The sequence below is a fragment of the Camelus dromedarius genome, chromosome 12 (assembly GCF_036321535.1).
Source record: "Camelus dromedarius isolate mCamDro1 chromosome 12, mCamDro1.pat, whole genome shotgun sequence".
NCBI lineage: Eukaryota > Metazoa > Chordata > Mammalia > Artiodactyla > Camelidae > Camelus > Camelus dromedarius.
Genome location: NC_087447.1, coordinates 50040767 through 50052186, shown reverse-complemented (window position 1 = coordinate 50052186; position 11420 = coordinate 50040767). Strand labels below are relative to the sequence as shown.

Genomic DNA, 11420 nt, shown 5'->3' with positions numbered 1-11420 from the left:
TCCGTCACAGAATTTATCATGCTGAATTGTAATTAATTAATATACCTACCAGAAGACTGTGGCAGAGGTCAAGGCTTATTCATCTTTGTATAATCTTGTTTAGCCCAGTCCCTTGTAAAGAGAGGGATCTGGCTCAATAAATGCAGGATGGCTGCCCGACTGTTAAAGAACAAGGTTTTCATAGTTAACTCAGCTTCAGTATGAAATTCAAAACAATGAAGAAGACAGGACTCAAACATAGCAGGGAAATAACATACACTTTTACTCTCAAAATAAATACTAATCAATTTTATTTTATAAATACAGATGCTGAGTTTTCTTCCAATTACCAACAGATCAGTTTCACATGCCATTTATTACTGATGGTGGTTTAAAAAATTATTTAAATAACCAGTTAGGTCAGGATAAATGGGCACCATTAAAACTGCTAAAAAAATATAGCTGGATACAATCTTCCAAAACTAATATTCTGGGGGGAAAAGAAACCTCTGGAATTTTTAAAGAGGTTAAGGGGAAGTGGAGAGAGAAAACACAATCAAATATTCATGTGATAACATTTGCCGGCTGTTAAGTGTCTCAGCTACATGAAAACTGAAAGGGCTCTTAGCAGTTCAGAAGTGGACAGCATTGAGTTTTCATTCCAACTTATATCCTCAAAGCCAATTTTGTTTATTTTAGTGATTTAGAAAACTAATTAAAAAGATTAGTAGGAGATAATACCTCATCCCATATTTTGGCCTTGGTCACTTTAAACAGAGGCAAAATGAATTCTCCAGATTTAGAAAATGTCAAAGTTATTCCTGGAGACATGTAATGCTTGCTGTAGGTTCTACCCAAGAAAGGCAGAAACTGCAGACATCAAACAAACTCAATGAAAACCCAAAACCTAAACTAAATAAACCAAGCCTAAGTGGTGTTTTGAGGCACAACATCACTGGCCATGGTTTGGATCAAGCAAATGTGTAGGTAACTACTGATCAGCTCTGGGCTGCCTGATCATGGTCAATGGTGGGGTTCCATGCTATGGGGGTAAAAAGCTATGAACCCCAGAATCTGGGAGTCCACAAATGGGAGACTGGCAGATGGAACCCCAGAACTCCAGGCTCTATCTGGTTGTGTGGAACCTGAGATGAACATTGTAACCATGGGTGCTCCTGTACGTGGTCCCTTTGCTTGGCAGTGCCAGGAGCCAGGCTGGAGAGCCTGCAATTGAACGCACCTTGTCTTTGAGTCCGGCATGAAGTTTAAAGTTCACTCCCATATCTGGGGGGGATCACAAATCACATGTGATTCACCTTCCATTGTTTGATACTAACACAGTCCTTCAAAACCTTTTCTGGGGGAAGCGAGTAGATGTTACTTCATTGGAGGACCCCACAGCCCCACTGGATGTACATCCAAGACCATGTCTCTCTCCACCCTCACTGGCTCTTAAATGAACGATGGGACACTCGACAGATGGCTCCTGCTCCAGGTCTGGAGTAGTTCCACCTATTTATGTGGAATAAGATGGATTTCGTCAGATCAAGTTAAAGCTTGTAATTGTTTGCAGGTTGGGTCTGTCTGTCAGACAATGATTTTGTGAGTTCTTTACATAAAACAATAACATGAACTATTCCATTGAACAGTGTAGCTATATATTAAAGTTGAACTCAGAAGTGCTTGGACAAAATATGAAAACAATTATGAAACCTATGAGTGAAGGTGTTAACATAGGCCCAATGAGCAACCACAGAGTACACCGGTGAAGGTGCGTTGCTATACACAGTATGTAAACACAAATGATGTCAACATTAGCTTAGATACAGCCACTGATTTTGTTCAGGCTAGTCCTGCTGTGATGTAACATATGGAGATGCGGGTTCAAGAGGAATTTCAAAGCTGGGAAAAAAAATCAGGTCGAGTGAAGTAAACTCAGTTTTTATTCTTCTATACAATACATGGATATATGCATAAAGTTTCCTTAAAGAGCTTGCAACCCTGAGGTGATGTCCTTGGGTATATAAAGTATATAGCAATAGCAAATGAAATCTGAGCTCCAGGAATGAAATTGGACTTCAAAAACATAATTTAATACTTACGCAATTGCACACAGACCAACAGTATTCTATGCCTCATCTAGTCTCCTAATCCAACTACCTCAACTGCCTTGCAGTTTGCACTCTGGACAGCCTGACTCTCTACATATATTTCATCATACACAATGTCTTCCTTTCCAACCGAAATTTAATAAATTAACATGGGAGTTACATATAGGGATTTCTATATGGTGAGTGCATTGCCAGAAAGCACGTCCAGTTTTTGACCATAGTATCTGCCCACATAAAAACTTCGGCCCCCAAAGGGAACTGGATGCCATCTGTCTCTTATAACCTCGGGATCCACCAGAGGTGAGGTTTTTCATATAATCTGAGGGCTGCATCAAGGGTATAGATGACTAGAAGAGGCGGAAGGTCCTGGCGACCCCATTAAAGAACCAATGAATCTGATGTTCTCAGTTGTGAGAATGCACAACGCACCTACTGTGAAGATGGGGCAACAGACAGGTTGACTGTGGAGCTGGGGGGCAGGGCAGGGGCAGACGGGCCTGGGTGTAAGGAGACCGCTGTGCTTCTTATTCATCAACCTAATGGATGGCCAAAGATCCTTCAGTACATGGTGGAAACCTTTTACTGAATATTCAATTTTCCCAAAGTTTCATAAACTATGGTAAGGGCAAATGCTTATGAGAAACTAAAGGCGAGTTCATTATATTACTTATATATTATCATCTTCCCTCTGAGGATAACATAGAAGTGTAAATAAAAAAGCAGACTAATACCTTTAAGGTGACTCGAGCTAGAGAATGACTTTTGTCTTAAGACAATTGTCAGGCCTGAAAAGCAAACCTTGCAAGCAAAATCTAACTTTGTCTGGCCCGCTGAAACGCAATGATCCTGAGTCCCTTCTCGATTCACAAAGCCTGTTTTTTTCCGAGGAATATCCTCCATTAATATTCGTTTTGTCATAATTATCACAAAGGGTAACCAGTGCAGCTTCATCCTCCTTTTAGGTGGCGACTTGATCCTGGTCCTCTGGTCTGTCTGCTCACCTCACTTCTCAGAGCTCCTGCGTGGCCGGCGGAAGCTGGATACATTTTCGTTCAGTGCATAGATCCTTCGGGAGAACTCTTCAAACTCTCCCAGAACTTGTTCGTCACACTCCACTGCCACTGCGCTGTCCACAGGGATGCAGTTAAATGCCTCCAGCTGATCGCCTGAGGTGAAGCCCGTGGCTTCCATCCCGATGATCTCTTCCGCTTGCTCCACGGTGCAGCAGAGCTCAGCTTCGGAGACTGGGTGGAACTCGCCCGGGAGCTGGGCGCTGGAGGGGCCGGCCTGCTCGCTGGGCAGGAGGGTGCCGTTGACTGTGGCTGGAGGCCCAGAGAGGGCCGCCCCCTGTCCTTGGCTCGCATTCACACTCATGTGGCCTCCACTTAAGCTGTCACCCAGATCTACCCCTTTTTTCTTGTTTTCTTTGGAGAAGTCCAAAGAAGTGTCCAAGGAGGAAGACAGAGATGTTGTCTTTCTCTCAGATTCTTCGGTGGAGGGGACGCTGGTCACAGGCTGGGCTAATGCTGAGTTGTAACTGGGAGGAGGGGTTTTGTACTGGAGTCTCTCATTCTCTGAGCTGGCCCGTTTCCGGTGTCCTTTGTCTGGTGAAGGGATCCCCCCAGAGAAGCCTACATCTGCACCCCCAAATATGGAGCTTTGTCTCTTTGGAACAGGGATTGCACTGGAGGTGTGATGTCTGTCACTAGAAGACAAACAAAAACGAGAAGTTACTTTTGACGTCAGAACTCAGCTTAAGCCTTCTGGAACCAGAGACAGGAAGCAACGTATTTAGGTCTGAGATGATACAAATTGCTACTACTCAATTTTAGTATTAATTGTAGTGTCCAAATGCAAGAAACAATGTAAAGTATTCTGAGATCAACTTTGGGAGCTCCTTTCAAGATGGATACAAGACATACTGAAATATACAGAGGGAAATGCCAAGGGTAGGAGCGGGGATAGAGACCAGGTCATATGCAGAGGAGTTGAGGCAATGGGAGGGACTGGATCTGGGAAGAAAAATATATGAGGATGTGATCAACTTCATATGTCTGAAGGGCTACCAGTATTCTTATTCTTGCTTTTAATATTCAGGTCTTATTTTATCTTCGTAATGCAGATATCCTCATTTGGCGGTGAAGTTGAATGACTTGCCCACGATAACCTCTGAGGTAGTATCAAGGCTGGACTAAAACCCATGACACATGGCTCAGTGATCCATAACTTTTCCAATACCCGAATGCTAATCACCTTGCATGAGACAACTGGCAGAGAGAGGACCAAAGAGATTTTGTGTGTATGTGTGTGTATTTCTTTAAATGAAAAATTAACTTGGGAAATGAATTCTCCTTTGTAAGGCTAGTCACACACATGTTTGGTCTACAGTGCCTGGTCTTCAGTATCTTCTTGCAAACTTGAGTTACTTCTCAGGAAGATACTTTTGGGTCAGCAAGAATAATCACTGTTCGGCTCTACAAAGCATGCTAGTTTCTGAAGTAACTCCATATGCATCATTTCACTTGGTCCTCCCAAAAACCTTGTTGAGAAAGCAGGGCATATATTATTGTTCTTAAGTCTTAGATAATAAATAATAATTAGTTAATGGAAATACAGTACCCAGGCCTGCAGATGATGGTCATGTTACACACTGTGCTTGTTAGGCCACCCCTGGGGTACTGATCACAGTCCTACACACAGTACTTGGATGAAGCTAGTCAGCTTCAACACAGTTATATTAACAGATTGGGTCCAGAGACAAAGGGCGATGCAAACACAAGACCCATCTGACTTGTGCTCCTCAGATGAGGGAACACATGCAGAAAAGTGGCTCACAAAAAGGCAACTACCAGGCAGGAGCAGAGGTCAGACTTGAAACCATACCCACCAGACAAAAAGCTACTACAAGTGCCAGGCCTTGGGCAGGGGAAACAGAGGCAAGACCGAGCAGGCCCTGCCTCTGAGGAGCTTCCAATCTTGCAGGAGAAAGACATTCACAATTACTGAAATAATACATTTTCAAATATGGTCATTACATGTATCCTGAAAAGGAAGAAAGGACCTAGGGTTCCCTCTACCCGTGTCCACAGCCACAAGCCCATAAACCAGCTTCCCGCCCCCTCTTCTCTCAGATGTTTTCTGAGGCTGGATTATCCCTGCGCTCTAAGCAAAGGTTATTCTTCTTGAGAAAAGGCAACCACAAGGCTTCTTCTAATCCATGGGCCCATCAGACTCCCTTGCTTGGCTGTAAATGTTGGTGCCAAAAGAGATTTCATAATTAGGGGTGGTCATGGGGGTGCATATACAACCAGGCAAGTAGACTAGTAAATTACTGTTTTCAGTTCTAAAGAAAAATAAAACAAAATAGGGTAAAATCTGCTGGCTTTAATCTAGGTCTTCAGTTAATGTGTTGTCAAAACTCTCAGTAATTGGGTGAGCTGCAAATTTCTGCCAACCTTGTCGTTTTCGTTCTGCTACTTGCTGACAGTGTCCCTCTCTACATGACTTTGCAAGGGGCCAAGGTAACCAAACCAAAACAGAGCATCGGCACCACCCACAGACAGACTACTCTGGGCAGACAGGCCAAGCCTTCAGTTGCCATCCCAGCCCAGGAGGGGTGGGAAGCCCCAGATGAACCCACCTGGAACACTGAAGGTGACGTTGCTGGCATGCGATCACAGGCCGGGTGCTTAACCTCTCCTGGCTATGAAGGGTGAATGATCTGACACCCTCCCTGCTGCCACCCAGCCTCCCACCCTGGGGGACCCTACTCTGCTTCTCTCTCCTGGACTCCAGGTGGGCTGATAAAATTGGGCCTGAGGAACAGGCCAGAGCACAAGGAGTAGTGCTGTGACACGGGGAAAGGGGTTCTGGAGCCCTCTGTGACTCAGATTCCCTGGAAGCTCGCTTCAACTCTGCCCAACAGAAAAGTAATCAAGTGTGACCTCCCCACCGCCCCAGCATAATGGGTAGGGAACTACCATTTTCTTGAGCATCAGTAATGTTGAACTCTCACATTTACCCTGTGAAAAAAGTAGGCAGGTGGGTGGGGTATGTGATTTGTTCAAGGCTGCAGAACCTGCATCTGAACTAGATTTGGTCTGACTCCAGAGATGTGGTCAGTTGCATCCCATGTGGGAAAATCATAATCCGATTCAACCAGCATTTGCTAAGTGCCAATGATACGTCAGACATCAAGCTAAATGCCATTGTATAGGCCTTCTCTTTTAACCTGCCCAACATACAGCTAAGCTCCTATTCTGGTGGATGGATTCAAAGGCTTTGCAAGGTGGAGACCTTGGCATTTTCTGACGTCCCGGTTTTGGGATATTCTTTTCCAGTTCCCTTGGATTTTTATGAGAACCCAGGTAATAATGATAGTATCAAATACAATTTAGAAAATGCAAGTAACAGTAAAACGCTCCCTCTGAAGAATGGTAAGAAAATGAGTTATTATGGACAGGTGGTAAGGAAGTCCACAGATCTAAAGTTTACCCTATAATCACACACTGTCTTCCCATTTGCAGCCATGTGCCATGAAATCTTTCAAACCTGTGTATTAAAGTCTTTCTTATCTTAAAAGCAGTAAGGTGAACAAAAAAGGAATTTTCTGGTAACTTTGGGCCTTCAGTATGAACGTGTCTAATGACACGGTGGAACGATGATGGGCCTCTCAGTGGCATGTTTCTGAGGGTGAGTCCTGAAGTCTACGCTGGGGCTTTTCTGCGTCCTCTCTCACTGTCAGGCTGTCAGGTGCAGCCGAGTCAGCGTTCTTGCCTGCAACAGCTTTTCCTTTTTTGACGTTTGCTTCTAATATGCTGTTCTTGTAAAGTAGATGTCTTGAGAATTGTGTGCAGAGCAAGAGCAAATAGGATTTGAATGATGGACCAGTAGATATCCTGGACATAATGTGCATTATTATATGAGTTTTGTAACATTATTTTGGCTGCTCAGAATTAATTTTTTTTTTTATTACTTCCAGGAACTTAGCAATGTTCCAAATTTTTAAGATAGCTGAGCACTAAACAGCTGAAGTGTTGAGTGATTATATTAAGACATATACAAACACACATGCATTTTTCAGTATTATAATAATTTATAGTCCCTGGAAAACTAAAAAAAAAAAAAAAGAGAACCATATTAAAAAATAAAAAGCACTCACTCACACACCTATTATCCATCAAGTAACCACTATTAATTTTGGATATTTTTCTTTCAGACTTTGATTTTTTTTTTTATATGTGTGTTTAATTTAAAAAAAAAAAAAAGACCAAAACAAACTAAAAACAAGATGAAAGTTGTGTTTGTAGTATATGTATACAATTCTGAATCTTGCTGTTGGATGTTATTAAGAGCTCTTGGTAAACAATTCTTAATGGCTACTCCATTGAATGGAATATCATAGTTTACTTAATCATTTTCTTATTTTTGTGGATATAGAATATTTCTAAAATTTTACTATTAAAAATAAACTACTATGAGTATCTGTATAAAAATACAATTCGTAGATTTTCAAAAAATAGTTATGATTTTTATATTTAATAGAAGGTTCATTATTCACGAAAAAAAAAAAAAAAAGAGAAAGGTAGCAATTTAAAAGGCAAATGACAGATTAAAAAAAAATGCCCAGAAGGTTTCAAGATTCTTTCTATCTGATTAGACTGGCTTCATAATTATTTTATCTAGGTGGAAGAAGAGGTTGAAAACACTTAGATTTACTAATTTTAAGACCAGTTTTTTTAAAGGAGGTTGACAATTTACTTGTCAAATGAAATCAGTACAGAATTTAAGTTGTAATAAATATCATAGGGAATTTTTACTCTTGGAAACCACCAGAGTGAACCTGAGCGCTCTGGGGAGTGGGTGCAGCAGGAAACGTGGCAGCATTTCTTTATCCTCCACTCCAGCCAAGGGTCCCTACGTTTTAAGGCTGTAGATTTGGGGGTGCAGAGCCTGAGGCTTGGCCACTGGACTGAATTCCTCAGTTCCCCGCACACATTATCCTCATCAACTGTCTGCCTCGACTGGCTGTCTCTCCCAGCTTGGCTTAGGTCCAAACTGGAAACATGACATCTGAGGTTTAACACTGCAATTAAACGGAGTTTATTAAAAAACAACAACCCAGAGATATTGTTATTGCAAATTTACTAGGCCATGGTTTAGTGAAACAGGACATAGCTTGCTGAATAACTGAACCACATCGGGGACTGTTAAATTACTTAATAATAAGCCTTCTGCTACAAGTAAAAAAGGATATCCCAGGATCACAAACAACAGCACGATGAGGGAGAAGCCAAGTGGTTTGGAGTTCAGAGGTCAAGGAGGACGGTCTGGTTTAAATTTTGGCTTTTTGGATCAAGTGTTACCTGATCTCTCTAAATTAAGGTGATTCATTTCTTTATCATTCTGTGAGTCCTTATTGACTGCAGTCATTTCCTTTTGTTATCTCTTCAGCTGTGTCTGGAGCTAGCGATGGTAATGAGAAAAGATGCCCAAAGACTTGGACTCTGCTCCTGGATCTGCCACCACCATCCTGTCTACCTGTAGTCATAACTCAAGGTCGAACTCACCACTTACTAGTTAGAGGCAGTCAGTTATCTTCTCTCTGCTCTAATTTTCTTCTTCATAAAAGAGATCATTGGACAGTGGTAAGGATTAAATAAAATAACACACTTCAAATCTTTGGCAGGATGCCTGGCATACATACTGATGGCAGCAGTAGCTGCTGGCTGCTGGCGTTATTATTTGCTTCCACGGGCTTTGGATTCCAGAAGTATGAGCCTTATTTTACAGAAGAGGTAACTGAGGCACAAAGACATTAATGTCTTGGACAGAAACATGGGGTAACAGCAGACAAAAGCCAGAATCTAGATCTCCTTCATTTTCTCCTGTTCAGAGCAGGAACAAACTCAGAACTCTTCCCACCCACCCCATCTCCACTTCTGCACCGCAGGGAGCCAACCCGCAAGAAGCAGATAAGGAGTTAAGGCAAGTGCAAAAGAGTTTGGGAGAGAAAGTACTAAATCAAAAGATTTATTCTGCCCAATGTGAGGCTTCATTCCAGTTTTTCTCTTTTTTCCTGAGGACATGGGGTGGGGAAGGCTTTGAATAAAGTGGAAATGCTTGACCGCTTCTATTTACAAGACTGACCAAATGCTTAGAAACTACAAGAACGTCCCAGAATCCTTTGAGGTACATTCCAATTGTCCCCAAACCTCTGATGTATCATTTTTTGGTAGAATTTAGCTTCAGGGAGAGGTAATTTTCATAAGAGGGAGGACTTCTCTGTTTGCCCAACCTAAACAAGGAGGACCCAGTTCAGCCCTTCTACAGCCAGTAGACCAGTGCTGTGCCGCAGAGTCATCCTGGGAGCCAGCAGAGCCAGATCATTCCACTGCACTGTCCTTGCCTCCACCACCTCCCCTCTTCTTCCCTGTCTGTTGGTTTTATTGTCTGAAGCTATAGCTTCTTTTTACAGAGAAGGAATTGGGAGAGGGAAACAAGGTAAGAAAGCACTCGTCCAAAATGTGTTCCCGTTTCAACTCTCGTGTATGTAATACTCCAGACCTCCACGTGGAGCTCGGCCGTATAAAGTACGGAGACTGGTGAAGCACTTCACTGCTCTGAACCGATGTTTCCTTTCCTGGGTGTATCCACCTGTCAGTTGTTGCAGTTAGGATTAAATGAGATACACAAGTAACATTCTTAGTACAACGAGTAGGTACTCCATACACTATCAATAATAAAACAACAGCAACTAACATTTATGAAGTGTAATGGAGTAAGTACCTTGCACATAGCTTTATACAGGGTCTCACCTAATCCTCACCTCTCTATGCAGTGTTGAGAAAATCACACTCATTTTACAGAAGCAACTGAGGCACAGAGATTAGGTAACTTGCCCAACATCACAAAGCAACTAACTGTGATTTGACAAAGGCAGTCTAACTAAATAAATGTGCGTTTCCTTCTCTCTCCCAATCCCCAGGACTTGCCACCAGAACACTTACATTTGATCTCTACTTCTATTTCAGGGAGGAGTGAGAATCAGAATATTTTTTAGGTCAAGGTGCTACATATCTTTTCCTTCTCGTCTTGCCTACATTAAGTTTGCATGGCTTTTTTTTTTTTTTTAACCTCCTAGGACTTGCTGATACATTCTAAGTAGCAATTATGCCATGAAATGATATGCATGGGGAGACTTAGGGAAAAAAGAAATAAAGGGAAAATGAAAAGATTTCCCGCATCAAGAGAGTTCTTGAAGCTGGGGTGAATATTTAGCTCTCTGAAGTCCCCCCCACCCCAATTCCCTTTCAGATTCACTTGTGCCTGTTTTATCTGTCTACGACCAGGTCTCACACTGTAAAGTATTAGGAAAGAGTATAAGTCACAGTCTCAAATACGTGTCTTTCCCTCCTACGAAATGTTTCCTCTGAGGAACATTACTAGATCACAGCTGGTCAAAATGCTAAATCTTGATTGCCTGGAATCTAGCCAACATGTACAGCTACAACTCGGTGGAATAAGAATACTTAAAAAGAAGAAAAAAACCCCTACACTTTTAAATAACATTTGATCTTCTTCTTTCTCCCCTTTGTAGCAAGCTATGACCTCATGGCAGTGGGACGTCTACACGGAGGTGTTTAAGTTGGTTTACAGCCATTAGAAATGTTTGAAGCTCTAGGTACTTCTCTGCGCCAACAGCATGTCAACTGTGCTAAAAAGCAATAATAGTTTCTCACCTTCTTAAAGATTACTGCTTAAATAATGCAGAGCAACGACAGGGCTGCGTAGAGTGCCAAAAGCAGGTTGCCAAGGCGAAGCTGAGGTGAGGTAGAATTACGTCTTTTGGCAGCTAAGAAATTATGACATAAAGTTAGTTTAAAAAAAAAAAAAACTCCATAAATTAGGCTACTATCTTTTTTCAAAACCCAGCAAAGGCTGGGATTTATCTTTCTCCCTTTTCTCTCTCAGATCAAGCAGAAGCACAGGGCCTCCTTTCGGGAAAGCCAAATTTAACAGCCAGATCTTATCTCCCCGGAGGTGGCTGGAGGTTAATAGTTTTAAGCATGCAGTCTCTTGGCCACAGGCAAGCAATCTACAGGCCTCTCCCCATTACAGATAAGTGAAAGTGCTTAATCTTTGGCCCGGATGTTAACAAAAACAAGAAACAAAATAGAAATAGAAACAATCTTGGACCAAAGCACAGGCTAAAATCCGTGCCAGTGGTCACTTCTCCCCTGGGCTCAGCTTGGAAGATTTCCTGCCGAAGTCTTACTAAATACAAACAGTTTAAAAAGGTATAACTGAACAAGGGAGCCTTTAGACTTC

The 11420-nt window shown here is 42.2% G+C and overlaps 1 protein-coding gene across 1 annotated transcript in view; it reads right to left on the bottom strand.

Moving 5' to 3' along the window:
• Positions 1–273: 273 nt before the first annotated feature.
• UVRAG (UV radiation resistance associated) overlaps positions 274–11420 on the bottom strand; it is a 254028-nt gene continuing 242881 nt past the window's right edge. Inside the window, exon 15 of the mRNA XM_010989776.3 lies at positions 274–3795. Coding sequence (XP_010988078.3) covers positions 3093–3795 — 703 coding nt within the window. The 3' untranslated portion in view covers positions 274–3092. The remainder of the gene's footprint in view (positions 3796–11420) is intronic.